Here is a 25,977-nt window from a genome sequence, read left to right on the forward strand (position 1 = left end):
TTTCTGACTGTGATGAAAAGCACTCAAGGACATCTCTGTATAGTGTGAGAAATGCATGAGTCATACTTACACAAAGCATGATTTCTGTCACATTAACATCCTGAACCATTATTCAAAGTTTTCTTTTCTTTTCCTTTCATGGCCAAAGTATCACGTCGGTTCCTAACATGGCTGGCATGTGCCGAGAGGACCTGACGAGACCGGGGGAGCGAGGGGCAGTTGACTTTCACCAGCCAAGGCCCTCTGTTTGACATCATGTTTTTTAATGAGAAGCAGCTGACTGCAACATCAGCGTTCAGCTTCGTACCGGCATTAAAAAAAAACACATGAAAGTTCGAGCTTTAAACATGTCCAGATTCCTTTAGTGCGCCACGGGCAGAACTCACTGCTCGTCAGCATTACAATCAATGGTGCCTGTGATCATCAAGGGTGGAAATGAGCTCTTAGCCTTGGAACACACACACACACACACACACACACACACACACACAGAAGATGAGAAACTGCATATTCATTAAGTAAACTTTGTGGTTTGTGAGCCAGTTGTTTGTTTTTTTATAATATTTTACATCAACATATTCGTCTAAAATAAAAACAACTAAAAAATAATTTTATCCTTGTGCTAATTTATTTGTGCAATCAATAGCTGCTCCATGTTGTTCGGGGCCGTAGAAGCTTTTTGCCTCTGACCAGTGATTGCTGATAGAAGCCGTTCTCTCCTGCAGAATAATCGATTTCATGCTCCTTCTTCAGCTCGGGCCTCGGTTTCATTTGCTCAAGACAACAAATGGCTCTAACAGAAAATTTTGAAAGAACGCCGCAGTCGTTGATGTGATCTCACCTGATGCAAACAAACAGGTACATTTATGTTTTTTGGGGGGTTCAGAGCAGATGTTGACCCATAGCAGTCGTCCCATGTGGCAGAGAGACACGCTGCTTTCAGACACACACTGCAGTCAGGACTCTTTACTGAAATCTTCCCGAGAGGCTGTTATGCGAGAAGGCAAATGTCCGAGTCACTTGCTTTATACATTTTCCTTAACTGTCCCTGCCAGCTCCCTTGTAACACGAGGGCTTTCAACTCTTTTGTTAATTTTGCTTATTCTCCCACCAACTTTATCTTATTTATTATTTTTTGGTGCTATGTTCTTGATCGCTGCTCTTGCTTTGATCCAAAAATTCCTTGATAGTATTCATTATTATCATTATTATTCTCATTATTTTTAGTTGTATAGGCTATTCTTTTTTGTGTATCATGAGGAATTGACACAATTCAGGATTCACAGCGGGAAAAAAAGGGCTGTTGTTTCCTGCCATGCCGAATTTTATCAGATGAAACTGAAATTCGAATGTGCTGGTAACAAAAAAACGCATATTCCGCAGTGTAATTTATACGTCAAGTTCTGCCTCCTAGACCCAGGTGTCAAAACTCTGCTGAATGTTCTGGAAATGTTCCTGTTGACCTGGACTATCTCCTGCTGCGTTCTTCATATGTGAAAGACTAACTTTACGGACCCAATTTTCCATATTGGCTGTTGCCCAATGTGCTGCAATGAAAACAATGGAGGCAGAGCAGGTTATAAAACTCAAGAGTTGTTTCCGGGCTGATTTACTGATTATATGTTTACAGAACCAGGACACATTCTTCTCTGCTCTTTCTTCTGTCACCCGAAGAAGAAGAAGCAGAGGAAGTGTTTACACATCAAATTAAGCCTGTCATCATGTCGTCTTCTACTGTAACGTCTGCCCTGCATGGAGCCTGTATCATCTTTTTAACACCTTTGAATTACCCAGCTCAGAGATAGAGATGCTGTTTGCTGTGTCTGACTCTGTGTCTGCCTCGAGGAGTCTCCTGTAGCGGCGGGCCGGCAGGAAGAGTTGGGGAGGCTCATGCTCTCCCCTGACAATATCTGTTTCAACATCCTCCGCATGGATTCCGTCTGAACTCAACCCCTGACCCTTCCCTTGTCCCCGAGCCTGGGCCCTGCCCTCACGCTGCAGTCCGTCCTCCTGGGTACACGCTGACCTGTGACCTCTGCCCTCGCCTCTGAGGCCCCCGGTTTGTGACCCCGCACACAGACTTCACAGGAGAGAAAGAACACAAGACGCAAAGTTGCCCCTCATCACTAGTCACGCCTGGGGGTGTATTGTGTCGTGGAAAGCTGACACCGGCCAATTTTAAAGTGTCCGCTATTGTAGTTTGAGTTATTACCTATGAATACGAACAAATACTTCCTGAATACCGGCTCCTGTAACAGCGGATTGACCTCGGTGATGATAACAAACCAAACTTCCTAACTTCATTAATTAGGAGCAGGTCAACATGTGTTTATTCTCAGGAAGGAGCATTAAGGGGATTAGCACTAATCAGACGGGATTATCAAACGCTATTACCCAGCGTGATGGTACTTTCCTGCCTGATCTCTTCACTTTGCTCGCCTGTGGAGGAGGATGTTTGTTTTAGAGAGAGGGATCGTGATAATGACTCCTCTGGTGACGCTGTCTTTGTAAACACAAACACACTGGACCTCTCGCTTACCTTTGACCCGAACTCGGAGGAAACAGGTCCGGTAAAGAAATTGTGTTTTAATGCAGGATGAAGGAAAGGTTAAGGAATTTCTTATTGGCGCTAAGATAATCACAGACTGAGCTTCCATGTTATTGAGCAAATTGGAATTCAGTTGCTCAGATGTAAATCATCTTTTTGTTCTCCTTGATTTTTTTGTGATGTACTTTACTGCGTTGAGAAGTATATATACATTGAAGCACTGTACTCATTGTAAATACAGATTTGAAAATATTTTATTTACATGAGTATTTCTGGGGAAGATATTTGTACTTATACATTCATGTGGCAGCTATAATCAACAGAAGCGTATTGCATTCACTGTTTTTCTGAATTAATGAGTTTATTATGTCAGAATTATGAGAAAGGGTCAAATTAAAGAGAAAGCTTCCTCTACAAGCTCTAATTTAAGTTTACTGTTGGAAGAAACGCGTCCTGTCACCTCAACCAGCTGCATCAGCAAAATCTTTCTGCACTATTAGAACGTTTACTTTTGATACTTTGAAGGACATTTAGTTGGTTATCCACTTTAGTTATTTTGCCTCCCACTATGTATTAGAAACACATCTCTCTGTTATGGAAACCAACATATCAGCCAAAGCTATCATCATGACATTGACGTTGCAGTGGAGCTATTGTAGTATTGTAATGTAGTTACCTGCAGCATTTTTTCAGAAACAAAATCCAGCTCAGCAGTGGATTTGCATCATACAACCACATTTTCATTTCATCAAAAAATATAAAGAAACATTTTTCAGGCAGCATCAATACATTTTCCAGTGGAGCCACGGAGGTGAAGAAAATTGCTGCTAGAAATGAAAGACAGAGAAAAACAAACACATTATCTGTCTGTCTCAGGATGTGTCTGTGTTTTTAATTCAACGTTCTGCTTGTTCTGATTTTTAATCTCCGCTCACACATGTACATATCAAGCTGTTCTGTCAGCCTGTAAAAGAACAGGGGAGGAATACCACGGCTGTCAACAGGGTTGTAGCTCCACTGCTTGTATAATGTGTGGCATGCATGTTCTCAGGTCTGTCCATGTGTTCTGGTCTTCATTAGACTTAGACTGAACATCTTTGTGGCCTGACAGAAAGATCCTTTCATGTGTCCCCTGCCTGGTCCCACTCACCAGAGCCTAACCAGAAACATGCCACTGCCCAGGGCAAGGTCAGATTTCTCACCATACCACAGTATTAAAGCAACATTGCCTTTAATGGAGGGGGGGAACACTCTGGTTATTCCTCATCCGTCGAGCAGACAATATATTCCATCTCATCATATTGAAGGAGTAGCAGCGCAAATGGACATCCAGTCCATGTGGTAGTAATCTGGAGCACGGCTCCGCTCGATGATCTCACTGACCTGAAACGCGAATGAGAGTCAAATTTGGAGCTTTTCAAATCGTTCAGGTTACGATCGGTGTCATCTGAAAAGGGAAAGTAGAGTCCATCCATTTTAGTTTTCGCCTCATGCTTCAAAGTCAAACCGGGGATTGTACCTATCATCAGAGAGGAAATTCCACACATCCCTTCTCAGGAGGAGTAAAGTTACAGTGGTTCCATCAGCGGGATGACCCATAAAAGTGGCTTAGATTTGATAAATAGCGATGCATGGCTCATTGCGGTGTTAATCTGCAGAACGGGTCCAAAGAGGTCAGAGGAAATGTGTGGGAGAAAAAGCCTATCTTTGTTGCTCTCCTCTGAAAGGACTCACTGTGTTGTTCTCAATCCTAATAAAATGAGGGCTAATGTCAACCAGAAGACGGTAAATATTTAACTGACTGGGATTATTCAAAGAGCCAAATGAATAATATTGTTTTCAGAAATATGTGTTTAAATGTGAAAGCAATATCCCCCTGCCTGACTTTCACAATAGGGATGTAATGTCATGCAAAGTGAATAAGCCCTCGCTGGCCTTGTACCATCGCAGAAAAAGCTTTCATACTGACGACTTGCCTATTATTTAGTTGTTGCATTTTTTTCCTCCTCCCTTTCTTTTATGTCCTCGGAGACTTGGATGTCTTGCAACATGCCTCAAAGGAGGCTGGAGGCCCTTTTGTTTTGAGGTTTTCACACTTGAGGGCCATGGTATTCGGTTTGTGCGGGGAGAGAGAGAACTGTGACAGAGAAGAGGGAGAGGGGCTGGGCTGGCTCGCACAGAAAAAGGAGCCTTGGAGAAAACTCTGGCGTGGCTCCCTAGAAAAGAGCGAAGGGGATTAGTGCGCGCCGACCAAAAGGAACTAATCTCCTGTGACATAATAGAACTGTACATAAACAACGTCCCTGAGAAGTGAGTGGCGGAGCGCTGGCTGACTGGAGAGGCAGAGTGTGTGAAAACAAGGGCTCGGAATAATTTGTCGCTCCTTGAAGGAAAATAGTGACAAGAGTGGCCTTCACGTCTGAACATCTGGAGAGCAACGTCTTGTCACAAGCACGAACACTCATGAGAAAAAGCGAGAGTGGGAAAGGGAGGGGAAGAAGAAACTCATAAAAAAAAGGATCAAATTGAGGCAGTGCAAAAGTTAGAAACAATTAATCGTCACTCTGTTTGTTCTGGTTGGTTTTTGTTGTGTGCACGACCACAACCACAACATTTCTGTTCATTAAATGGGGCGGCTGTGGGTCAGCGGGTCGTCCATTAACCAGAAGATTGGTGGTTTGATCCCTGACTGCTCCATTCAGCGTCGCAAAGTGTCGTTAGGCAAGATACTGAACCTCCAACTTGCCTGTGACGGTTGTGGCGGCAGTGTGTGAGTGATGTACGAATGTGTGAGTGATGTGTGATAGAGAAAGTGTCTGTGAATATATATATATATATATGTGAATGTGTGTGTGACTGGGTGAACAGCAAAATAAATACTGATTATTTAACATTTTCTAAATGTTTGTTTGTGAGGATCTTTGGGAATATTATGCATCACACTGATCTGGATTGAATATTACACAGAATTTATTATTTATTTGGTTTCCATCTATCTAGATTTATATCCACCGTGCACTTTAACGGAGCGCATGCTGATACTGAGGGGTTCCTCCCTTCGCGCTCAAAACAGCCTCTGTTCTTCCTGACGTGGATTTCACAAGACGCTGGAAACTTTCCTCCGAATGACTCTGCTCCATGTTGACATGATTGCATCACATCATTTCTGCAGATTTGTCATCTGTGCATTCAGGCTGCCAATGTCTCTGTTCTGCCGCATCCCAAAGGTCTTCCACTGAAGTTCACTGAGCCGACTTTGTGTTCTCCTGTTGTTGCAGCCTATTTACGTCAAGGCCGGACGTGTTGTACGCTCTGAGATGCGTGTGAGTGTCTGCAGAACTGCTGCTCACTGAATGTTTTGTTCTTCGCAGCATTCTGAGTAAAAACTCTAGAGACTGCTGTGTGTGTCTGGCTCCAACAATCTTGTGCATTTTTTCCCATCATTCTGATGTAACGTGTAGCTCCTGCTTTTCAGTACTGCCACACGATTGGCTGACTGGTTAATTGCATTGATAAACAGATGTTCTACTCAAGTCCTCTGTCCCCTAAATATGATTTTTTTTTTATCAAGATCCAATAATTATTTCTGGGATATTGATGGAAATTGTCTAAAAACACAATGTTAAAGATAATAGTTATAAAAACAACATTTTTGGATCTAAAAAGAATATTAGAAAAACTTGTCCGTTGATGAGTTTTTGTCCTTATTTTCTACACAATGTTAAACTGGAATGCTATGAAAAGACCTGTGTCAGAGGCCTGTCCATTCCTGGTTCTAGGCTTCACTATTTTTTTTAATTGCCAATTTTTGTGTGGATCATGTGCCAAAAATGTAATGGCTTCTTCCTTCACCCATGTGCCATCCTTCTAATAAGTTTTGTGGAAATCCGTTGAGTAGTTTTTTGTTGAAACAAACCAACAAAGTGAAAAAAAAAAAAAAGTCCTGGCTCCTCGTCCTGATGCGGATCTGTACCAAAGTGTAATAAGTTCTTCTTTGACTCACACTACATCCTTCCACCAAGTGTCATAGAAATCGGTTCTGCAGGTTTTGCATAATCCTGGTAACAAACTAACACACACTCACACATGCACACACACGCACACACACACACACACACACACACACACACACACACACTGATGAAAACATAACCTTGGCGGAGGTAACTTGCACTAAGTAGAGCACAAACCTCCGCCAAGGCCCAACAGTCTCCTCAAATTCAATCAAGCTGCACCAAATTCCACATGCTCATAAATACCAGGCCCATAAATATGCCTGATAATTTTCATCTCGATCTCTGTATTATTCCTCCAGGGTAATCGCTGAAAACAAACAACTCCCCGACTCGCAATGATAATGTTTATGTCCCATCCTTCCCCAAAGTTTCATGGAAATCTGTTGAGTAGTTTTTACATAATACTGCTGACGAACAAACAAATGAACTGGGATGAAAAAGTTCTGCAAAAGAAACATAGAGAACGAGAACCACAGATCACTTTCATTATCAACCTGCCTGGACACTAATGATAAACTCTTGCTAGAAAAGGCTTTCATTCAACATGTGCAGGAAGCCAGCTTCACCTTTTTAACACAAAAGTGTACACACTGCACACATCTACTGTAGGCTCGAGTCTCACAGTGTCACTAAGAGCTTTACTTTCTTGTAAACATTTCCACTTTTTCCTTTTACGAGGGTGAGAGGCTACTGATTTAATGTTTAACCAACACACAAGTGCTCTGAGAAGCGGGGCGTTATGTTGAGGGGTGCCCGACCCCAGCGACGGGGAGTTCACTCGGGCTGTTGAGCTAGATGACCTGTTTATTTGGAATTGCAGAGTGCATGTCTCTGGCTCCTGGACCGATCAGTGAATATGCTGTACGCACACAGTCTGCCATGGTGGATGCTGCGGCCAAAATAAGCAACAGCCACTGCCAAATAGCACTGGGAGGAGAAGCACGTCTATTTACCGCTCGCTGCCACTTCAATTAAACAAACAGCGAAGGGAACTGGTTAAGGATTATTTTATTACTTAGCAGTTTGTACAGTTTCTACCATGGAAAAATAACATGTAACATAAGACTGTATTTACAATTCAATTTTTACAAAATGTCTTTACAAGATTTTTTTCTGCCGGTTCAAAAAGTTTCGAGACTAAAACACACAGAAACATACACATTCACACACATCCAAACCAAACTTTGTAATACACACATAAATAAATATAGACATTCACTGACTGCTCCACGACAAATATTTCTACAGCCAAGAACATGTACAATTCATCATCTCCACACGAGTTATAATTTCATTAATAAACATTACATATTACTCCCAATATAGTTCTTTGTTAATCTGTTAATGAAATATTGCTAACATATTGAAAAGAGGTAACACTACAGACATTACTCCATGCCAACAGAACGCTAATGGTCGTCATGCAAAACCATTACGAGCTTTCAATTTGAAGCAAGTGATTCATTTACAGTTCAAATAAAAAATCAAATGTACTACATGCAATATACTACATGAAATATTTTGGGTTAGACAACAATGACTTTAATTACATTATCCATCAGTACTGACTGTGTGCCTAAGCGCCTCTTTAAAGGGTAACACAAAATAAATAGATGACTCTCTACTTCTTCTTTCTTCATGAATGAACAATTGGTTTTACATTTCTGGCTTTTCCTACCATCCACTTCAGATCATTTTCAATCAGGTTGCCTAAGTTATTGTGTTTCTATTTCCTGTCTGTCATCAAATCCAATTAAAATGTTTAATATCTTTTATGCTGGATCACAACATTTCTTTTTGGGGTTCCTGGATCTGGATACTTTGACCTGGAATTTCATTTCTTCTTTATGGTTTCCCTGTGCAGACCAACCTGTCACCATGTGCCTTGTGTCAGTCAAGAGGGAGGGGTTTGTAAGAAGGAGAGCTGATGTGTTGTGGAGCCTGGAGAGGATGGACCCATATTTCACGAGCTGGGGGAGGTCAGTTCATGGTCTGGTGCGCTGTGTTTCTGTCTGGTTCCAAACATTCCTTCCCCGACAGACTGGAGCAAAGAGCCGATGATACGTCTCCCGACTGGGGTTTTCCTCCACTTGAAACTCAGTGTCTCTCTACTGATGGCTTCTGGTGATGAGAGTGATGCTGCCGGAGTCTGGGCCCTAGAAAATGATAAAACAATATTCTATTTATTCAGCATAAATGTGCTTGTTGTTTTGCTGCATGTAGATCTGGGTCAGAAACACACAATGTGTGTAATTTTCATGAAAATTCTTGCTCCATAAAGTTTCAGAACATCTTCAGCATTGTTTCTTTAAACTGCTGATTGTTTTGGCAATTTGAGTTCAGCAACAACAAGCTGTAAACTCTGACAAAGCATCACCTCATTAAGTTGATATGGTGAACCTAGTGGGAGACAGTTGGCCAGCAGACAAAAAGCAACATTATCTTACATTCATTTATGTTGGCAACCTGATTAATGTAGGATTAATATTAATATTCACTTAATTTTGGTCTCAACTATGGCAAATATCTTTTTGTTAAGTTGCTAGATCAATTTTTTTACACCGAAATCAGCCTTTCTCAGTTAGAAACAATGCTAATGTGGCCACAAACCAAAACAGTAAAGTAGAATGCCAGTAAATAACAAAATCAGTGAGCCAACAGACATCACATTGGCTCTATGCAGCGTTCTGGCATCTTATATTCTGCTTATTTTACGGGTAGTAATGAACCAGACTATTTCTTGGCTCTGAGCACTTCTCAGGAAATGTGTTTATTAGTGAGCTTTGAGGAGCTGGTCAGTAGATTTTTATTACAGTTGGACACAGGTTAGCCATTTCCCCCTTGATTCCAGTGTTTATGATTAGCTAAGCTAACTGGCTGCTGACTGTAGCCTCAGAGATAATAGTAGCAAGAAAACAAGTAGTAGGGTTCGATAAAGCACCAACAGGTACCATGATATCAAAAATGAAATTAGTTACTAATTAATAACATATCAAATAGTTTGACATATGATCAGCCGATAGGGGATTTGTACTTACGGTGTTGAATGACTGGTAATATGTTTGGGGTCTGGAAGGTCTTGACAGTGGCAGGACCTTCTCCTCCAGTTGTTATGACTTGCACCTCCAGTCTGTAGTAGGTGGACGGCCGCAGGTTGGACACTACGAGCAAGTTATGATCCTGCCGAGAGAGGGAGGAGAGACATGCTATCAGCTGAAACACATCAGTGTGCGCTTTTAGCTTTGACAGGACGTGGATCTGAATGGGCTGTTGGACCAGGGGAGTGTCGGCTGCAAAGCTCATCTTTGCACAAGCCACAGACAAAAACAAAGACTTTGTTTTCATAAGGCTCGCTGTCTCTCCTCTCCGCTGCCAGCTTGATAAAGTGTGCGGTGGGTGGTTTTATTTATAGACGAGCTCCAGAGGCTGGGAGGTGCAGATAGGCAGAACGTGCTGTTGATGGAGCAGATTATGTCAAAAGAGCGGCTTTTTTTTTCCTCATAGTGCTTGTGGAGGATGAAAGAGGAAGACGTGAAGGCAGATGAAAGGTAAAGGAGGAGAACTTCCAGCAGGACACAACACTTCCTCAGATCTATTCCTGTGTCTGTCTGCACTGCTTATCACAAGATTCATGCAAAGAGGCCACAACAGTGTTATCCCTAAATCACCCTCACCTCTGACAGATGCTGTGAAATGAAACGCTGCAGATAGAACATACTTTCCTACTGCAAGCCAGACTTCCCTGACTCTATATGACAGAGTATGGTCCTTGCGGTGCACTGAAACGTATTCAATCTGTCAGATTTTTAAACAGTCTTCACTCTATGGCTATTAAGGGAGTTAAAATAGAAACCAATCTCGTTTTAATAACAACAGACTTACTGGAGGCAGGATCTGGGACTGTGAGATGATGCTGTTGGGGAGGCTGTTTTGCCGGCTCTCAGTGGTGATCTCGGCCCAGGTGACCTGGAAGCCTGTGATTCGCTGATTGGGAGCCACTCGGGACACACGCCACAGAAAGTTGCCGGTGATGTTTCCGTCGTTGATGGAGAAGGAGGCTGTCAGGTTCTCAGGCTTTGCCAAAACCTTTGGAAGCCCCGGTGCTGTTTCGGGAAAGGTGACGGCGAGAAAAGGCCAATAAGTGTATTTTCCTAAAATGGCGAACTGTCTCTAATATTACTTAGATAACAATCAAAATACAACACGTTAACCATGTCGAAGAGCATCTCTATAAGAGAACGCAAACGTCGGAATCAGTTGCTGTTGGGGTGAGTAAAATGTTGGAGTTGGTAAAATGTCCGGAAAATGTCTGACTGAGCCCATGTGAGACTACAGCAGGAAAATGTTAAGAGAATTCACAGCGATTAGGTGTGTTGGTGACATTTTAAACACGCGGTGGATGCAAAACAGAAAAAACAAACAAAGAATCAAAATATCTCAGGATGAAAGAGAGATACATGTAGAAGACAGACGAGAGACAACAAGACTCCAGAGCTTTTGGCATCAACAACCGATGGTGATGTGCTGTAAACATTGATTGAACGGTGACTTCTGCAGCAGAGTGTAGAAGTTACGTCCTGCCTTCTGTGTGCTCCACCCTCACACCACCCTCGCCTGAATGTTGCAGACATTTTCCTCTTGTTGTGACCGCATCTGACCAGGTTGATCTCCTGCTGTGTTCTTCACATGCGAAAGGTAAAGTCTGGACATTTTTGTGTCTTAAAGCGGCTTTAGTGACCATAAGATGTTCTTGTAGGCCTAGTTTGTTTCTTCTGGACAGAAGCAGGATAGCTCTTTTGCCCTGTTTCCCATCTTTGTGCTAGGCTAAGTGAACCGGATGCTGGCTGTAGCTTCATTACCCACGATAAGAAGTTTGTTTGTTAATTGGTTGGTTTGTGCAGGATTACACAAAAAACACAGAACAGATTTCCACCAAGCTTAGTTGAAGGATGGGACATGGGTCAAGAAAGCCCTACTTCAATTTTGGCACAGATGTGGACAAACAGGTGGATCCAGGAATCACTTTTTTAAATATTGTGAGAGAAGTTCTCTAAAGACGTTTTTGTCATTTTACCAAAGTCCCAGGAAATAATGAATGGATTAAGGGACAATGTGGGGACTGATGTCAATAAGTGTGTGAAATTTGGTTTGTGAAGTAAAGGGGACTGTTGGAGGAGGTACAGCATGTCCTCTACAGAGTGCTATTCTTATATTTAGAATAATTTACTAGGTTGAAACCCACATGGATCCATTTTAATGGCTTTGAAGTGTCTCCTGAGCACTCACCTCCCTCCCCTGGGCAGGGGATGTGTTTGTGAGTCTTGCTGCGGATGGTGGCACAGGACGGTGTGAGGAAGGTGGTGCTCTCATCCTTGGAGCGTCTCTTGGACTTCAGCATGTGAACGGTGACTTTGTACTTGCAGGAGAACAGCAGGCCCGGGAGGTTGATGTAGTTCTCCTGCGCCAAGAAACACATTATTCAGCCTCTGATGACTTTGACATGTCACCCGGGTCAGGTCCCATGGAGCTTCAGAGATAATTAAATACACAGCGCCGCAGCAGATCACATTCCCACTCAGGCCTCAGGAACATGCCCCACATTACAGGGCCACTTTGAACGCTCACATGGTAAGGGTTAGGCCACTATTCTCCGACTCAAACTGCAATATAAATGATTTTTTACAGCTCCCAAATGCAATAACAAGGATGAACTTAATTAAGAAGCTGTAACCAAAGTGGATTCATGTGTAATTTGAAGGAGAGAGCGGCCTGTAAATCCCTGTTAATAAATTCTGTGCAGCAGTTTTACACTTTACACCCACTTCTAACTTTGATTATCTGTTGATCTTAACAAAAAATGTCTTCTTTTCTTCTTTTTAGGGAAACAAGGGGAAAAAAGTCACACTGAGCAGTGGATTTATATCTTGTATTTGTAATAAAGGAGTGCTACCTTAATAGGCAGTCCCCTGAGAAAAACACTGTGTGTATATTCCCTCTGATATGAAACAGCTTTGATAAAAAGGGAATGAGGCGCTGTGCTCACATAAAAGCACAAGCCTGGAGTCTTTCCCAGTGATCTATAGAAAATGGATGTATATTTCCTAGCAACCAGAGCGCCGGTCCCCAAAGAATGCGTTGATTGCCAGGCCTCTGCCATGCTGCATCAGCCTGGGCTCAAACAGTTAACCCCCCAACCCCAGACCCTCTCGGCCCCCCGCTGCACCCTACAGGAAAGACCCACGCAGAAGTATTACTAAGGGCTGCTGGACGTGAATGATCCCCCATTCCGGGAAACTTTTCTTTTTTTTTTCAGCAAATGCGTTTTATTGGCCAACACACCACATGACTGACTCATAATATTCAAAACAAAAGCCAGTTATTTGCCCTGAGCACATCCAACGCAACAAGGCTTCAGGGCTCTCTCTCTCTCCCTCTCTGCAGAGTTGTTTTCTTTAGAGGAGCTGTCCTTTCCAAGCATCGGACAAAAGCGCAGCCACGTGCTTTGCATAGCACAGAGCTGCTGATCAAGTCATAGCCCTGTGCACGCTGTGATCCAATCTTCTGCCAGAAGGTGTGAAACTTTTCTTGGAGACTAACCTGTGTGACGGATTTCTCTGGTCCCCGGGTCTCGTTGTGGCTGCAGTACTCCGGCATCCACTGGACGTGGTAGCGACTCACTGAGGGATCTGAAAACAGGGCGGATGAAAAGAAAGAGCTGTCACATAACAGATGACTCAGTATTCAGATCCAGTTCTTCATATTGTTGTAAAGGGTAATACTCCAGGTTCTGACTGATTTATCGTTTAGACAATAATATCCAGCCTTTCACAAACATATCAGAATAAACAATGCAGAAAGGAAAAGATGTGAATGTATGTTTACATTTCGCCCCCAAATTTTATCGGTTGTTGTATCATTGTGGGAGATTTTTTGTCCCCAATATCCATATCAACCTCAACCCCCAAAATCCATATTGATCGGCTCAATTGATCATTTAGTATTTGGAATCTCAGAAAAAATGTTTCCTAGCTGGAGCATGCTTATTTAGGAACTCAAACAGATCAAATGTTAAACCTGCTGACGATACAATTTCAGTTGATGCATCAAGGATGCTTCATCTAGGAAAAATCATTTTAGGAGATTCCAAATACTAAATAATCAACTGATCCGAAATCAAATGGACAGTTTAAATGGACAATGATGCACACACAATGTGTCACACTAGAGTGCGGCTGGGGATGCAATTTTCTGTTTGAACCTAACTGAGCCTGAGAGAAAACTAACTAAGCACGACCAGAACCTGACTTCTGTTTTTTATGTGTCTGAGCTAACGTGACCGAACACAACCCGGATCCGAATATCATTTCAGAGTTTGTCTGAACCTGGCCTGACCCTTCCAGACCATCGGGTTATCCTGGTACACACACATAACTCTCTTTAGATGAAGTGCATTGTGATGCCAAAGGAATACGATGGAGCTACTTCAGTGATCAAATAAATGTCATGGAGTAGAAACGTCTGCTGATCTCCCTCTGAAATACTGTGGAGTTAAAGCATAAAGAAAGTTTTCATACCTTCAGTCTGTAAGTACATTACTTGAGTAAATATTTTTAGTTACATTCGACTGCTGAACCCACAGAACATGAATCTGATCAAAAGACAAACTGACAGACTGACATGATTCATTGATATCTGTATCTCACAGATTACTGCACTCCCTGAGATCTGCTGTCACAGTTTCCATTATTGATGATCAGAGATGATAACTCTGAAAATAAACTGAAACTTGAAAGTCCTTCTTTATCGTTGTATAGACTTATCAACATGATGTACCTGCTTGCTAATCCTTTATTTTTCCTCTCTGAAGGCTTTATAATTCTCAAACTTTTCTGCTTCAACTTTACAGATTTATATTTCCTATCAGTGGAGTATAGCGTCCGTGGTCATGCTGGGACCAGCTCTCTCTCTCTGCTGCAGACTCCAGGAGCAACATTCGTTTCATTACTGTACAGTAGCTCCTCGTGAGCTCATCGGCACTGTTTATCTGCCCATCACCCTCATCTCATGTTACCAGATTTATTATTCATTTGACTGAGTTGCTTGGATATGTGAAATACTTCTCCGATTAATAATTGAGTTATGCTGTGTTCACCCCTCGGCGGGGGCCTGCGTTGTAGTGGGGAGATAAAAGGGGCCCTTTGAAGGCTTAGACACAGATCTGGCACTTGGAAGCAGAAGAGAGAAATTACAGGGAACCGGGAAATCGGGAAAAAATAAACAAGATATTAGCTTAGCTGGATCTGATGGAGTGGGGGAGTGGCATGTAAAACAAGAAAGGGGACATGGAAATCAGGTAGAGAACAGGACCTCAGCAGTGTTCGATAAATCAAGGCTGGAAGCGAGCCTCAGAAGTGCTGCCACTGCCGGACTGCTGTCTATTGTCTGCGTGTTGGGCAGACAGTGATATATTATCTGAGCCGGTGTACAGTAAAGGTTCTCTTTCGTCTGCTGGAGACAGCACACAGGCCCCGGCTGTTTTGGATCACAGAGACAATGAGTGAGAGTTTAATCATGGTTCGGTTAACCTGTCCCTTCTCCCCATCACACAAACCAGATGTCCAGAGACTCCAGCTCTCCAGGCCATCTGTATTTCTCTATGTTTACAGTAGTGGAATGCAGGTTGTCAGAGTCAAAGCCAGGGGTCATCCCTCAGAGTGGCAGTGACACCCACACTGCAGACCAACGCCGCAAACAAGAGACGAAGCTGGACGGGATACGGGGTGCTCTGCAACGGTGTGATTCCCCTAGCTGCGCTCGATCCCCCTCAGCATCACTCAGCTCTCGGAGTCCAGGCCAGCCTCGCAAAAAGCTCTGGGCCAACTCCATCTTCCCCCCTCACTCTCTCTCACTCTGATTCAGCAGTTGGTGTCTCACCAGGCCTCTCCTTCAGCCAGCGTTTGCATTCTTGACTCTAAGATGTGGAGTTTGGCTTGGGCGATGACATATATTAGTAACATAACATAGACCAGTGAATGGGACTTGACAGGTTACCCTGAGAGCATGGCTTTCAAGGTTTCCATATTTCCATTAACAGAAGGGTTGGGGGAATGGACACCGCTGGGACAGGCATTCCTATAGGATTTAACCCCTTGTGGTGCTGAAACCTATGGCCGTTTCTGTTCCCTATGACATCAGGTCTTGTAAAACAACGTGGGCTGCTTCTGCGCAAATGCAAGGGCAGGATCTATTAAATGCAGCTGTCAATAAACCCCATCGCATGGCTCCGTCTCTCTGTTTATTGTTCTTGACTAAACGGTGGCTCCGCTCTACCAGGCCGCGTGCAGCTTTACACCAACTTGCCCAGCACTCACATTACCGTGCGTTCACAGAGACACATTGTTTCACTGATTTCATTTACACCATCCCACATTTACAAAAGGAATCCTTTGCTGTTTTGAGTAACTGAGAATCAGTCATAACACTTTGTTACGGTGTACATTAGTCATTGTGATTGATGGGCATATTGGGGTGCTAATAACATTCTACCAAAGGTGTAAATCAATACAGTGGCGCGCATACCTCCCCGGTTCTTCCAGTAGACACGGACCTGCAGCTGGCCATCTTGGTAGAAGGGCGTGCCCACCTCCAAAGGGCCAGAGGGGCGTTTGGCCAGGGTAGAACCAAGAGGGGATATCTCCTCCTTTTTTAACTTAAGCACCGATTTTACTGGGAAGAGAAAAGGAGAAACGTTGGCTGCTGTAACCAAGACATAGCGGTGACTGTGTTGTGGCAAACTCCACGGCATGGTAACAAAAACACACAATTCAATCTTTGTGAAATCACAGTTACAGCACGTTCTTTATGCACAGATCTGGTGTGATTTGCTGGGTACATACAACACTGACACTGCCAAGGTTAGAGGTTCAATTCCCCCCAGAGCCGCACACACTTAAAATGTACACACTTGCAGCACTGAGGCTTGGTCTGTGACTCCTAAGCGTGCAGCAGCTCTCCGCATGAATGCAGATGTGTTGTCAATGTACCTTGGCTATTCCTGCTTTCTGGAACCTTTAGAGTGATTGTTTGCCCGAAGACTCTGTAATCTGGCAAAATTCAGCTCTCAAGAAAAACAAAGAAAATTGGAATCTGCTACGTTGCTTCAGCCAATCCCGTATGGGTCCGCAATCACAAATCTGCAGCTGCATCCAGGTTTTTGTCTGATTTCAGGAAGTGCATGACCCTGCATTTGACTCATAATTGCACCTACTGCGCTTGGCTGTCACTCATCTTGAGAGGAGCCTTAATCAAAACTAAAGTGTTTTGGCTTAACGTATCCACCAAATGACACGTGCATACTGTACATTTAGAATAACAGGACTGTCTGTGTGCAGCAACGCTAGCAGCTCTGAGGCCATGCAGCCATATGCTTAGAGCTTGATCATGTCTGTGTTAGCATGCTTGCCCTGACATGCTAGTGTTTACCACTATTAGCATGCTATCATTAGCACTTAATGCAAAGTGCAGCTAGGACTGATCGATAAGTTAGTTTAGGGGTGTGGGGTGATTGATAAGCTTGTTGGCCCAGGTATAAGGAGATGAGATATCCAGTTCTTGACACGGACAAAAAAAAGGGATACAAATGTCTCTACCTAAAATCATCGCAATCCATGGTTGTCAAGACCTTTCCTTTAAAAGCCACAAACGGCAGTGTTACAAGTCAAAGTCAGGGGATCCCCAAAATGTTGAGGATTCATCTTCTGGGAACCACAAATGTCTGCACAAATGTATTCAGAGAATCCATCTAATATTGTTTGAAATATTCTAGTCTGGATGAATTAACTGTCTGACAAAGATTGTTAAAAACAGGTTTGACAGCTGAATGAACAGAATATTAGCACCAGTGTTTACCTGACGCGTTATTCTGGCCAGTGCTGAAGTGGAGAGAAGCCTTAGAGCTCTTCAGCCGCACCTGTCCCCAGTACGTGACAGCCTGCAGCTCCACAGTGTAGCTGTTGTTCTGTTGAAGTCCCTCCAGATCCACCCAGCTCTGAGCCTGCAACAACAGAAAACACCGGGATGTTGGCGTGTGTGTATGTTACCACACTGTCACTTGAGCCTCCCTTCTGAGCCCCGTCACTGTCCCACTCATAGTTCCAGCTCGGCTCAGCCCGGGCCAACTCGGGCCTGTGGGAAAGCCTTGCTTATTGAGAACACATGTGGCGCTGAGGAAGGCACCGTGGCAAGAGATAGCCTTCAGGGCCTCGTGAGGGAGCCATGTTATCAGAGCCTCCCAGGGCTTCCTCACTGTGTTTGACTTGAAGCATTCCACCATCAGCGTGAGCTTGATGAGTTCTTGTTATTGACTGTGCGTGTTTTGACATTCCTCTGCCAGCAGGCTGCTTTCAAACCCCCAAGGTGCCAAAGTGGAAACCAGTAGTACATGTATCAATAGGTGTCTGGTGTCTCCCACCTCTATCTCCCCAGAGCCACATCTGCAACGTATTTCAAAAACTAATTCAGGAGAAGACTTTATAGAGGTGTGTGTGCACTGTCTAGACAATATGTCTTTCAGCTCCGCTCTCTAATGAAATACTACTCACAGAGACTGAGCCACAGGTATGTGCCATTAGGTCACATGTTACTGGATATATTGTGGCTCACAAAAGTTTTAAACACCAATTTTATTCAGCTATGAAAGGATTTCTGAGTGATAATGATTTATCTGTAAGCTCAATTTGATGTAAATGTGTTTCTATGACTGCTTCAATCTGAGACAGTGCAAATATAATTATTTTTTTACGGAGAAACAAAAAACCTTATTTACAATACCATCAAAATGTTGTTCTGTGAGCTTCTGAGTCAGGAAGAATAACTCTGTAAGCTCTTAACTTGCCTGTTTGTTTGAGCATTACCAAACCAAACTGTGTATTTATCCTTCCTAGGTGATCCCAAGTCTTAGGGGGAGGGCTTAGCCTGTGTGATGTCCCAGACAAAAGACCCTGAAAACTCTTCTTTCTGGCCAGAGAAAATACTTGAGAATGTTTCAATATGCAAACTAAACTGTTCTGAGGGATAATGACAATAGGAATCAAGAAGAGGAATATTTTTCTTGGATGGTTTTTTGCAGAGTCTCCACTTGGCTTAAATACACTATATCAAGTAGAAGATAATAGGTTAGGGATTATGGGTGTACTTATACTTATCACCACTTGACTTTGAAATTACAGAGATCTGTGTTAACAAGTAATAAATAAATAAATAAACCCATACCACTTTTAATAAATCACCTGAAGTACACAATCAAAAACTGAGTAAAATACCAAGTGAAAAATATGAATACAAGTTGAGATACGCAAATACACAAATTATAAGTTATCACTATAAAAAGGACTATTCACCACACTTTTGTATTTTATTTTAAAGCTTGACATTGTGTTTAAGGGTTCTTAATTGGTATAAGTGATCAAAACCATGGAAACCACACTGAATCAATGTGTATGTGATTGAAAGCCTTAAAATTACTTTAAAGAAAGAACACATCACTAAGACAGGGTGAGAAGATTACCCCATTGGTGGTCTTTCTCCTCTTCTTCTTGGACGGCACCATGGACTTGGTGGGCACGGTCCAGCTCCAGAACACTTTGTAGTGGTGTATGGGGATGTCGGGCTCCTCCGGCAGGGTCCAGTTGAGCCGAGCCGTCACCAGGCCCTCGTCGGCCAGCGTCACGTTGGCGATACGCAGGCTGGTGGGGCTGGGAGGGGCGGATGGATCTGAGGATGGAGCAGCAACAAAGAAATATTTTGGTACATCTGTGGACATTTAGGGAGGAAGTCTAGGAGGGTCTCTGGTTCTTGTACATGACAAATCTTGGGCCAAGGCGGTTTCCTTTGCGAGTACAATTTCAGGTTGAGTGTATTACAGGCTAAAGATACCTTTCACCACTTGAGGGTTTATATTGCTGTTGAGGAGGGGGAGCAGTATGACACTGTGTACACTAATTAGTCCTCCATTGACAATCTGCTGTGCGATGTTATGACAGGTGTCATGTCACATCCATGACAGCGTTCAACAGGACGGAGAGCACAGGTCAGGGGTTAACAAACACATGCTGCTCACTTTGGCTCCGCGCTCAGCATTCCTGTACGCTAACTCTGTGTGTGTGTGTGTGTGTGTGTGTGTGTGACTGTGTATGTGTCCCCACACACTAAAGCTGGTTCTGATCCAATATGTATGTGCTGCAACCCAGCTGCTGGTTGCAGGAGGGCAGGCAGGGCCACATGCCAGACGCCAGACCGGAGGGAATAGGCCTGTAATGAGAAAATGATTCACGCCACAACCCAGTTGGCTCGCCTCTCCCTGTGCCCTCTCCCACCTGAAACACATTTAATCCAGTCCAATAACACAAATTGGACATATTGAGCTATCCACACCAGCTGACTTTGGCCGTACAAAATAAATAAGCGTCCGAGTTTTACAAATTGGCCCTTTAAGTATAGTACTGCAAAATTGCAATCAGATGATATGGTCCGGCTATATAAATAACAATGGTATGACAAAAACAGCCAGGAGCTCATCAAGTCCATGACAGCTCCCATCAATCTATCAGCGTTCTGGCACTGATTGGTCAGATTGGAGATCAGTTTCCATCCCAACAGCAGAATCCTTCCCCCCACCTGGTATCTGGATCTGCCTGACAGCCATCCGCAAAACTCTGGGGAGCGAACTGATGACGAAGGATTGACAGGACAGGTCAACATGTGCACGTACACACATACCAAACTCTAAACTTTCAGTATTTGGCACAGATTTTAGGTATTTGGCAGAAAATGGTTCATACTGCCAGAGATCCAGTAGTAAACAACTTTATCTAAAAAGTTTCTTGCAGCCTGGTGAAAAAATGTACAGTGGTCCACACAATGCAGAACCTATTTTACATCATGTGCACTGAATTCAAAGCTGCTACCTCAGCCATTTCATTTCTACATGTTGCACATGGTTCTGCCTCTGCATGTGAAAAAAAGCTCAGTATCTGATGCAATCTAGACAAAATATCACATTCACAAACCTGTAATCCCATGGAACCACATGACAGTTGGCCATAACTTTAACAAATGCCATCTGTGAGACAACACGTGTATTTAGCGTCATTTAACACTGAAAATACAGGGAAGGCGAGCTGAGCGGTAACACAGGATGGCATCAGAGCTCATTCACTAATCTGTGGCAAAGATCTGAAGCCCGCCTCAGTTACATCACCCCCTCTGGAAGCATGACAACACTTGCATTTATTTGAAACCTGCAATATCCTGACTAATTCAGACATATTACATTTTATATGAGTGTAAAGAGGGGGAAACCCCTTCCTTTGAAGGCATAACTGAAGATCTGGTTGCACCACAGGGAAGAAATGGTCTGCACACCCGGTCGCTCCTCTTTACTTTACTTGGATTCTACTCTGCATTGACAAGAATTAGCTTTTCTATTTAGCACAGTGACTAAATGTGGGGGGATGAAATAATTATTCACAATTCAGGTGTGATAAAATGATTAATGTGTACTGGGCTTCACCATTATCAATTTGCCTCAGTTTAATAGAGCCATGGGGGTGAACATGTTAGACATGGACACACAAAAAGGTGAACAAGTCTCTGTCCTTGCTTAAAATATGTGTTTCAGGTCTGTGAAGAGGTGCAAAGGGAGCCATGGGAATAAAAACTGACATTTTTAAACAACAAAATGCTAAATAAGCTCGGATGAAATGCAAATGTATGATTCACCACCCACACTTGAGTTTGTATTGTCAGATCAGGTCTAAAAACTCTTTCCCAAAGGCTCCACCTGTTCCAAGGTCTTAACCATAACAAATGGAGGGCAGTGGGTGTCAAACAGGATCTTACACACAAAGTAAGGCCACACAGGCGCGCACACACACACTCACGCATATGTACATAGCACACACAGACCTCTGGAGGAGCGGAAGTGTTTGCTGGGCGCAGTGAAGCCGCGGGTCCCATGGACATTGACTGCAGCCACTCTGAACTGGTACCATCTGCTGGCTCTGATGTCGGCCAGTTGGACGCGCTCCTCTGTGGTCTGAGGGGACAGATGGGGAGGAGAGCAAACCACAGGGGTCAGGGTTCACGCAGGGTCACAGCCCCACGTGAGTTTGCTTCCACATCAGTCATCTGTGTGTTTCTCTTTGCCAGGACTTTCAAAGACACTGCGACTGTGAGGAATGTGCAACCGTGTGCAACAGTCTGTCAGTGCAGTGCAGCACTTTCACAGCTGGAGCGTGAGGCTCTGTTGCTGTGATACAGCTCTGATCAAAAGACACATTTGATGGCATTGAAAAGTAAAAACATATTTATCTTACTGCTATGCTTCAGGGTTTTACATGTAGATTCCTACCTGTGCCACTGTCTCCCACTCTGTGGCATCATCCTCGCTGGGATGGATGCCATAGTTCCAGCGGCGCTGCACCACATAGAGGACGGGCTCCACGGATATGTTAAACTTGGACGACCAGCGGATTTCCAGCTGACCCGACGGCTGCTCCGAAAACACCAGCTCCTTCCTCGGCTTCAGTGGGACTCCTGAAAGTGCAGGCGGGGAAGAAGATAGCGTGACACAGAGTTACCACCGTGCAAAACATTATAGATGAACTTCAACGTGACATTTGTTGTTTTCCTCTCATGTGTGAAAGCGAAGTGGAAAGAAAAGATACAGATTTGAAAAATGAGACATGACCTCACCGTGACAGATTTAATACATGCTGTGGGTCAACAGCATCATCTCCCTACTGTGACAGATGTGAGATTTCCTGGCCGGAGCGACGTATTTTATCAGCCACGCTTCTTAGTAATGTTACACATAGTTTGCATTCAGGTATGTAAGATCGCATACATAACGTCCATCTCTTTACCCTCTTGCACACACATACCCAAGTGCAAGCATATGCACATATATGCTTAGTTCATTTGCATCGTTGCACTTCAGATTCAGCCTTTCAGTCGAGGTCGGCGTGGCCATGTGCAATAAATTTGAGATTTATTAAGTGCAGGATCGGGCCAAACGCACAGCCAAGTCAGGCCCGACTCTCTCAAGTGAATTTATTGCAGTGGAGACGTAGTGAGTTGTTGATTGAGCGTCGGGTACAGTGATAATGAGATGGAGATTGGAAAAGTGAGTTTAGAAGTACAGGAGGAGGCAGAATACATCCCACAATTCTCAATAAATCACCTCGCACTTCAGACAATTACACCGGACCTCTGTCGGCACAGAGCAACCCACCACCGCGCCACGTTTATAAACTGCACCAACGCGCGCTCAAGGCTACTGCACAGCATGTCGGTAAACATCATCATCATCAGGACTGTGTTTTGTATGCAGGGCACTTGAGCTCCTTATATCTCCATTCAGTCTACGTACACAATATGTGAAAGTGATTGATTGACACATACAAGATCCTGGAAGATGGAGGAGGGTCCTTGAGCCACATGCATATGGAGTCGGTGCTTTGTTGTGTCCTGCTGATAACAGCTTTCTGCATACTAACAGCTGGGGGTCATTGTACTGCGGTTTCACAGCTCTGCAGCAGAGTGTGTGAGTGCGCGCGAACAAACACTTCTCTGCGCAATAACGGACGACCAAGGTAACCGCAGCATTCCTCTTCCCCTCTGTCTTAACTCATCTTCCCACAGAGTCACACAAGTTCCCCTGCAACAACACAAATCACATGCACACACGCACACATACAGCCCCTCTCTTCCGCAATATGTGGCAGGGAAAAGAATATACTTTCTCTCAGCTCGCTCTTTCCAAAGAAAGCTTTCGGGGTGAGGCTGGGTCCAAAAATCATACAGTGCTCATTCCTCAATGGCCACACGTTTACTCCCAGTCATGATGTAACTGCTGCTGAGGCACGATCACGAGCACAGCGTCCATTCATCTCTTAATCACGCCAACAATTACACTCCAGGAATATAATTTTCAATACTCACGCACATACTGTCATATAAGTGCTGCTGTAATTACAGGGGTTGAGGGAAACACTACAAATAGTGCTTACGGTAAACGTTGGATGGCTGATGGACTAATTAACTGACTTGTTGTGACAGTGTGAATATTGTTGAATTTAATTTAATCTAAATTTTTCACATATTTTTTGTTTCAACTACCTTCTCCACCACCACGGGTTCATTGTTTTCCATTGCTTTCACAATAAGTGCAGAAAACATTTGTGAAAAGTTAAGGTTGCATCACATGTGGCACTTTTTCTTCCAAGTAATGAAGGCAACTTTAGAAAGAAAGATGTGCAAATGAAACACATGCGAGGCCCTAATATAATAATGATACATGCACATCTTTTCTGTGGCACACCTCCACAAACACATCTTTGAGATGACAATACAGAGCAGTGGATGATGGGTAACAGCGTCTTTTCTATTGATTCTTTTGAAGCTCTGCTACTAAATAAAAGCCCTGTGGGGTCCTGATCCTGATCACTGCAGTTTTTCTCCATTAGGGACACATGCACATGGGCCAGGCACCCTAACCTGAACATACACAGACACACGCACACACATCTGAGAGTCATCTCAGCGGGGGAAACGCTCCATTTCTCTCAGCTTGTGTTTGTTAATGGCTTCCAGCATCACAGCTCATCACAGCGAAGACTACATACACACTTGGTGCACACATAGAAACAATTTCGCTCTTCAAACCATGAGCAACTAATTAGACCTTTAACACCGAGGACTGGGACAGGAATTCCATCTGGACTTTCACCAACACGCTCGCTGTGATTCAGTGTGAGTGCAGCGCTGACGGCTACCCGCCATGAGCTCAAGGTTTGGACTAAATCAGCAAGTAGAGGCTGCTTGATTTGAAGGTCTCGCGCTGCTGTGAATGGTTTGCATTGAGTGGGTGGGTGAATTGAAATTTTCAAGGTTACGCCCGCTTTCATCTTCCCCTCGATTAACGTGCTGTTCACCTTTAGAGCGTGGCATTCACTGTGACGTCCCTCGGGATCATTCCAAATCAAACATACAGTTAAAACCAGCATGCTCTGGTGTGTGCATACGCTCAGATTCACAAATCGCATGCTCTTGCCTCTGTCTGATAAATACAGTGTGCACAGTGAAACATGCTTGGACTCACTGCAGAGTGTTTCAGAGCGTGCAGCAGCTAAAGTTTATCACTGTTGCACTTCAAAGCTCGATTTAGACTCAGTGCTCTCACTTCAGCATCTCCTCGACTTTGTTATGGCCCCGGGCGGCCAGCAATTGTGTGCTGATAGTGTACGTAATGCAGTTCCAAGCTCCCATCTCTAAGTTCAGGGGCACTCGGTTCTCTCACATAATGACTGGGCACCCTCAGACCGTCAGGCCGCCTTGGGCAGTGGCTATTAAACTGTTTTACTGGAGCAAAGATTCTTGGGTACATCTGTGTCTGTGAAACTCTCGAGCTTATCCGGCAAATTCGAGACAGAGGATGTAATCAGATTTAAAACAGAAACAGCACTAGAGCGCTGTGTGGGTGAAGCGCAATACAGAAAGAAGGGATTCATGATGCTAAGCAGGTTGTTGAAAATTGTGCAAGACAATCAGCAATCTACGTCACCAAGATTTTTAAATTAACGTTTGATGAAGAGGGGTCGATTGTTTCAATGCTATTTATGAAAATTACGCAAACTGCAAAATTTAATCACATTAAAATCATGATGTTTATGTTGGACCGTCACCAGACATTATACGTCATTTGTTTTACGGGAAAAACAGAGAGGGAGGTGTATCCAGTATGCAGATGACAAACTGTGTTCATCTAATCCCTCCTGAAGATAGAACGGGGCAATGATTCAATGAAAAGATGATTTGTTGGGGACACAGTATAGCTATGATACACTTTCTACGTCACTGTCTGTCATCCTACATATATGACGTAGGCTGTCTTAATGTTTAGTAAGTAACCAAACAGTAGGGCTGAGCAATTAACCAAAAATGTATCGAAATCAACATTTATAACCTCTACATTACTTAATCTTGCCCATGTCGGTTAATTCAGTTAATATTTTCCCCAGTGTGTGCATTCACAAACTGTTGGGTTTCCACTATACGTTCATTTTGCAGCAGCGGCCAGTGTGCGTTGTACCGTGCTGTATTACCCTGCTGCATGTCCTCCATCCTCACTCCCCAGCCGGTCTGTGCTCACTCTGCACGTTACCAATAAACACCACTCATCACAAGTTATTAGGACACGAACAGGATTTGACGTTCACTTTGTGTTTGTGTGATTCCCTCTAGAATGTATGAGACATGTATTTAAACAAGTTCCAATATTTTGCTCCACACGAGATGAGACGTGCACAGCCGGGACATCGGGGTTATAGTGACTAAATACATGTTTGAAGAGCA

At 43.7% G+C, this 25,977-nt stretch overlaps 1 protein-coding gene across 2 annotated transcripts in view; it reads right to left on the reverse strand.

The window, feature by feature from the left end:
- Positions 1–7,555: 7,555 nt before the first annotated feature.
- Positions 7,556–25,977, reverse strand: part of LOC109642650 (anosmin-1) — a 48,012-nt gene continuing 29,590 nt past the window's right edge. For both annotated transcript variants that reach the window (XM_069532995.1, XM_069532994.1), the window contains 10 exons: positions 21,974–22,158; positions 21,529–21,658; positions 19,130–19,335; positions 17,473–17,617; positions 16,144–16,290; positions 13,162–13,250; positions 11,851–12,022; positions 10,447–10,667; positions 9,603–9,744; positions 7,556–8,720 (listed from right to left, as the gene is read on the reverse strand). In XM_069532995.1, coding sequence (XP_069389096.1) covers positions 8,662–8,720; positions 9,603–9,744; positions 10,447–10,667; positions 11,851–12,022; positions 13,162–13,250; positions 16,144–16,290; positions 17,473–17,617; positions 19,130–19,335; positions 21,529–21,658; positions 21,974–22,158 — 1,496 coding nt within the window. In that variant the 3' untranslated portion in view covers positions 7,556–8,661. The remainder of the gene's footprint in view (positions 8,721–9,602; positions 9,745–10,446; positions 10,668–11,850; positions 12,023–13,161; positions 13,251–16,143; positions 16,291–17,472; positions 17,618–19,129; positions 19,336–21,528; positions 21,659–21,973; positions 22,159–25,977) is intronic.

This window comes from Paralichthys olivaceus, chromosome 10 (genome assembly GCF_024713975.1).
Source record: "Paralichthys olivaceus isolate ysfri-2021 chromosome 10, ASM2471397v2, whole genome shotgun sequence".
Lineage (NCBI taxonomy): Eukaryota > Metazoa > Chordata > Actinopteri > Pleuronectiformes > Paralichthyidae > Paralichthys > Paralichthys olivaceus.